Below are 5,537 nucleotides of genomic sequence, written 5' to 3'. Positions count from 1 at the left end.
GCGACCCCCCCTCGGTCAGGCGAGCCCCCCCCCCCTTGCCCTGTCCCCACAGCCCCTGCTGACCAGCCCCTCCCCAGCTCTCTGACAGCCCCTTGCAGCACTGACAGGCCGCACTGAGGTCTCCCAGCTGGCAACTGGTGACACTGTGATGTGGACGGTGGCACAAACGAGGCAGCTGGTTTGGCTGCAGAATCTGAGCCTGTGGCAAGAAAGAGCAGAAGATGATGCCCAAAAGCTGCTCTTGGGGAGAGTGGGGTGCTTAGTGCTTCCGGCAGGACTCAAACCAGTTGCACGACTGACGTCTCAGCCCCACGAGCGTCAGTGCCCCTGTCGCTTTTCCCCTCAGGTTCGAGGCCCTGTTCACGGAGCTGGAGCAGAAGCGGGAGGAGCTGGGCATTGCCAGCTACGGCGCCTCGGTCACCACCATGGAGGAGGTCTTCCTGAGGTAGGCTGGAGGGAGGCTGGCCCTGGTCACGAGCAGTCCCTCTGGGCTTCGGCACTATCCCCAGGGCACGCACTGGGTTCTGCCTCTTGAGTTTAGCTTCCCCAGCGCTGAACAGCTTGATCCCGCCTGGGTCAGTGTTTTGTCACCCGCTTTCCCTCCCGGCGCAGGGTTGGGAAACTGGTGGACTCCAGCATGGACATCCAGGCCATCCAGCTGCCTGCTCTCCAGTACCAGCACGAGAGGCGCTCCAACGACTGGGCCATGGATGACTCCAGCAGCCTGAGCGGCATGACGGACATGACGGACGACAGCGGGGCGCTCATCACAGAGGACTGCTCCAGCATCAAGCTCAACACCGGGGTGAGTGCTGGGGGTGTCAGTGCAGCAGGGAGGGGGAGAGGGCATGTGAGGCGGGGGTTGGAGCAGGGTTGCCAGGAGGAGCCTCCCCCACAGCAGGTCTCATTGCATGTGGTTTGCAAGATCAAATCGGAAGCTTTAGGGCAAATTATTTTTAGGGTTGTTGGGGTTGGTCACTGCCATCTTCTTCATGTTAATCTTGAGGGATGCTCTCGAAGGTGTCCCAGGCGATCTAAAGTGCTTTTCACCCGCCGTCTCTACCTCACTTGGGATTTCCATCAGGGAGGTGAGACAAACCATCTCCCCTCCCTCCCGCAGCTCGTGTTTCAGCTCCCTGGCAGCCCTTCATGGCCCGCTGCCTACACGCCTGTGATTAATTTCCCCGTGCTTCTCAAGGGCATGTCTCAGAGGCAGATGGGGAGAAGGATGTTTATGGATTCAAAAAGTGGAGAAGGTGCTTGCAGGGGCGGGACTGGGCTGGGAGCTCCCAGGCGTCTCAGCCGGTCGCGTTGGCAGGCAGCCCTGTTGCGGTAATCCTATTTGTGAACCTCAAATGCTGAGAGGTGGAGGAAGGTAAAGGTCATGCCTGAAGCTGCTTTTAACAGCTGAGATCCCACAGCGACTGCCTCTCGTGGGGAGGCCATGGGGCTGGATGGGGTGACCTGCTGTGCTGGAGTCAAGTGGCTCTCCTGCTTGGCCAGAGAGCCAGCTCTGCTGCGGGCTCGCAGCGGAAGCGCAGCGTGAGGAGGTGGTTTGGGGACCGTTCCCCCCGTCAGCTGTGTGGGGTGATGTGGCCGGGGGGCTGTCCGCAGCTGGCAGGGCTCGCATCGACCTGACTTCTCCCTTCCCAGTTCTACCTGTGCTGCCAGCAGTTCTACGCCATGTTCATGAAGCGAGCCATGTACAGCTGGCGCAACTGGAAGATGGTGGCGGCGCAGTTCCTCGTGCCTCTGATCTTCACTGCCTTTGCCCTCATCGTGGCCAAGACCTTCCCGGGACCCAGGGACTCCTCCCTGCTGAGGCTGACGCTGGAGCCCTACGGCCAGACTATCGTGCCTTTCTGCGTCTCGGCCAGCTCGGGTCTTTCACAGAGGTTGGCGGAGCAGTACGTGGAGATGCTGGACGCCCAGCATCAGTCACCGCTGGAGGTGCTGGGTGAGGGTTCGCGGAGCACCTGTGGAGCAGGCGACGCCCAGCGGGGTGTGCAGGAGCCATGGGCTTCTCTTGCCAGGGCCCGTGGTGTGGGTGGCTCAGGTCGCAGCCACGGCATATTTGATGTTTCCCTGCGTATCTCCTTCATGTGAGAGTCCCACAGCTGGCAGGACCTCTCCTCACCCAAGCAGAGCTGTGTTCTCCATAACATCGTGATCGTGGCCATTGCTGGGGCTAGGGTGGGCCACCAGGGCTGGGGCTGCCCGGGCTCCTTTAGAGTTGGCCGCAGTCAGCCCTCGTGTAGTGGAGTCTAACGGCTGTGGTGCTTGGCAGGTGGCCTGGAGGAGTACCTCATCTCAAGAGCCTCTGAGGAAGGGGGAGCCTTCAACGAGCACTACATCGCCGCTGCCTCCTTTGAAGGAGCTGGAAACCGCACGGTGGTCACTGCGCTCTTCAACAACCAGGCGTATCACTCTCCCGCCACGGCCCTTATGCTGGCTGACAACGCTGTCTTCAGGGTGCTGGCAGGCCCCAACGCCTCCATCACAGTCACCAACTACCCTCAGCCCCGCAACATCACCGAGAAGGCCAAAGACCAGCTCATGGAGTACGTCTGACGGGATGGTGCTTGCTTTGCTCCCAGGGCTTGTGACTTCCACAGGTGCAGATTGGCTTGGGTGTACTGGTGTCAGTGAGGAGCCAGGCCAGACCTTCTCAGACGCGAGCTGTGATTGTGTTCAGGAGGTCAGGAGAGCAAAGCTGTGTAGATGACTTACCTGCCTGTGCCTGACAGCCGCATCACCCCATGCAGATATCTCAGCGACTGGGTGTTCCCCTCTAGATACCGGTTGGGGCTGGTTTATTCTGGGAGCTCAGAGCAGAGGGGGCTGTGTGGCCACGCTCTTCTTGAGATCCAGGGTCTCTGAACCTCACCTGCACCAAAGGGGACATGTGTGGCACCTCGCAAAGGCAGAGTGGTGGTTTGTGGGGTGCTGGGTGGGCTGTGCGTGGGAGATGCTCACTTTACTGAGGGGTGCTTTTATGGTGGGGTGTTTCTCTGCACGCTGGCTTGTTGGGTGAGCGCGGCCTCCGCAGGAAGCATGGTGTGGGTGTGCATTCCCCACGTAGCCTCAGCGCTGGTCTGTGGAGCCGTCCTTGTCCTAACCTGCCCCACCGCTCTCCCCGCAGAGGACAGACTGGGTTCGCCATTGCCATCAACTTGCTGTACGGCATGGCCTCGCTCGCCAGCACCTTCGCTCTGCTGCTGGTCAGCGAGCGGGCCATCAAAGCCAAGCACGTCCAGTTTGTCAGCGGTGTCTACGTGGTCAATTTCTGGCTTTCCGCCCTGCTCTGGGACATTATCAACTTTCTTATCCCTTGTGCTCTGATGCTGGTGAGTCAACCCTGACACCCCGGTACCCTCCTGTCCTGCCTGGGGGTGGGAGCTCTGGGTGCTGCTCCTCTGGCAGAGCTGGGGCATGTGTGTGCGCAGGGAGAAGGATGAGGCCGGGCCACTGGTGCTGTCTCAGTTAATGGGAAGAACTGGCAAGAAAGCTGTCCCTTGGTCCTGCTGGGAGCTGGGAGCTGGGCCATGGCCAACGAGCTGGGTCAGGAAGGCACATCTGAGAGAGGTTATCTGGGTCAGTGGGTGCTGCCGTGACCTTGCTGCCTGGGCTGGTAAGACAAGGAGACATTGCTTGTGGTCAAGACAAATGTGCGTTCTCCTCGCATTGCTGTGCCCCAGGTGATATTTCAAGCCTTTGACGTGCAAGCCTTCACCCAAGACAGCCACCTCGTTGATGTGATGCTGATCTTCCTCCTTTATGGCTGGGCCATCATTCCCCTCATGTACCTCCTTAGCTTCTTCTTCTCAGTGGCAGCCACAGCCTACACCCGTCTCACCATCTTCAACATCCTCTCAGGCACGGCCACCTTCCTCGCGGTCACCATCATGAGCATCCCAGGTGGGTCGCTGCCCTCCGTGCCTGCCCTGCACTGCCCTCTGCCATCACCAAGAAGACTCTTTCACCACAGGGCTGTCCCCACACTAGCAAACCCCACCCTGTGACAGTCCATTCTCACCCATTAAGTGTGACAGATTTTGTTGGTTTTCCTTCTGAAGTATCAGGGTCTTTCTCTAAAACCAGCTAACAACTCCAGTGTGTTGAGCCCCCTGTGCATCTTTTTCAGAGCTGGGCTTGGTGGACCTCTCCAAAACCCTGGATAAAGTCTTTCTCGTTTTACCCAATTACTGCTTGGGCCAATGCATCAGTGACTTCTACCAGAACTATGAGTTCATTCAGTTTTGTACCTCCTCCGTTGAAGCCATCTTCATCTGCAAGGCGTTCAGTGAGTCTCTGCAGTGCTCCTCACCTGCTCATCCTGGCCAGCCGCACTGAGGGGAGCAGTTGCTGGAGCTGGGCAGTTCTTGGGGCCTCTAACCCAACTTGGGCAGTAGCTCTGGGTGCCATTTTAAGGCAAAAACTGGGCAGCGTTTGACACTCGTAGGTGATCTAATCAAGGAAACTTTAACTAATGATTGGGAGGAAAATGTGGGCTAGGAAAAATTTCATATCAAAGAAATCTGTGTCCCGAGAGTGGCTTGATCTCCTCTGGTGCCTCCACGGGGCATCTTCTGCCAGATCCCCTCCAGACCTGAATCCTCTTGTGGGAAGCGTTGGAAAGAGCTGTGGGCAGGGAGCCCAGCGTGGGCTGGGATGGAGACAAGCTTTGGAAAGAGCTGTGGGCAGGGAGCCCAGTGTGTGCTGGAATGGAGATGAGCCTGACAAAGCGTTGGGCTCACAGCTTTCCCTGGAGCTTATCTGCTCCTCCCCAGAGGGTGGACTGATCCAAGTCTTGGTTGTGTTCTATCCCTGCTCAGATATCAGTTATCAGATGAACTACTTTTCCTGGGAGACGCCTGGCATCGGGCGATACCTGACCTCCTTGAGCATCCAGGGTTTCTCCTTCCTCTTCCTCCTTTTCCTCATTGAGACAAACCTTCTCTGGAGACTGAGAACTTTGGTCTGTGGCATCTGCAGGAGGCGGAAATGGGTGAGCTGAAGCCTGTGGGAAGGAGAAGTAAGGTGCCCCCCACACCAAGCCTGGGAGTCCCTGTGCACTGGAGACGAGCTTTCTTCCCCTAGATCACCTTCCCTGGGGCAGGTTGCCTGGAGGGGCTGATCCTGTTGAGTGTGTGGGTTGGCAAAGGGAGTGAGGCCTCCCCAGAAGTGGCTGATTGAAGGGAGGGATCCTGCCTGGAGGAACCCGTTTGTCCCACAGCATCCAGGTGGAAAAGAGTGATTTTTCTGCCACGTGTTTAGGTGGCGCTGCTGAACAGAGTGTCTGTGCTGCCAGAGGACCGAGACGTAGCAGATGAGAGGAAGAAGGTTTTGGAGTCACCACCAGAACTGCTGTCATCTCTCAGTAGCCCTCTGGTCATCAAGGAGCTCACCAAGGTGAGGAAAGCATCTTCCTGAGCATCCTGCTGCGCGTTGAGTTGTGGTCCTCATGGGGCTGGTAAAGCCACTGCTTGCCGGGCGGTGACTGGCATGGCTCGTGTGTTGGCCTCCACCAGGTCTAC

The 5,537-nt window shown here is 58.2% G+C and overlaps 1 protein-coding gene across 1 annotated transcript in view; it reads left to right on the top strand.

The window, feature by feature from the left end:
- ABCA3 (ATP-binding cassette, sub-family A (ABC1), member 3) overlaps positions 1-5,537 on the top strand; it is a gene marked incomplete at both ends in the record, with an annotated part of 14,035 nt that overhangs the window by 5,976 nt on the left and 2,522 nt on the right. Inside the window, 9 exons of the mRNA XM_010137253.1 lie at positions 347-445; positions 613-805; positions 1,654-1,957; positions 2,288-2,561; positions 3,143-3,347; positions 3,699-3,918; positions 4,145-4,303; positions 4,836-5,008; positions 5,278-5,420. Coding sequence (XP_010135555.1) covers positions 347-445; positions 613-805; positions 1,654-1,957; positions 2,288-2,561; positions 3,143-3,347; positions 3,699-3,918; positions 4,145-4,303; positions 4,836-5,008; positions 5,278-5,420 — 1,770 coding nt within the window. The remainder of the gene's footprint in view (positions 1-346; positions 446-612; positions 806-1,653; positions 1,958-2,287; positions 2,562-3,142; positions 3,348-3,698; positions 3,919-4,144; positions 4,304-4,835; positions 5,009-5,277; positions 5,421-5,537) is intronic.

This window comes from Buceros rhinoceros, unplaced genomic scaffold (genome assembly GCF_000710305.1).
Source record: "Buceros rhinoceros silvestris isolate BGI_N320 unplaced genomic scaffold, ASM71030v1 scaffold23485, whole genome shotgun sequence".
In the NCBI taxonomy this organism is placed as follows: Eukaryota; Metazoa; Chordata; class Aves; order Bucerotiformes; family Bucerotidae; genus Buceros; species Buceros rhinoceros.
The sequence above is the reverse complement of the archived record's forward strand: the minus strand, read 5'-3'. Positions and strand labels throughout refer to the sequence as shown.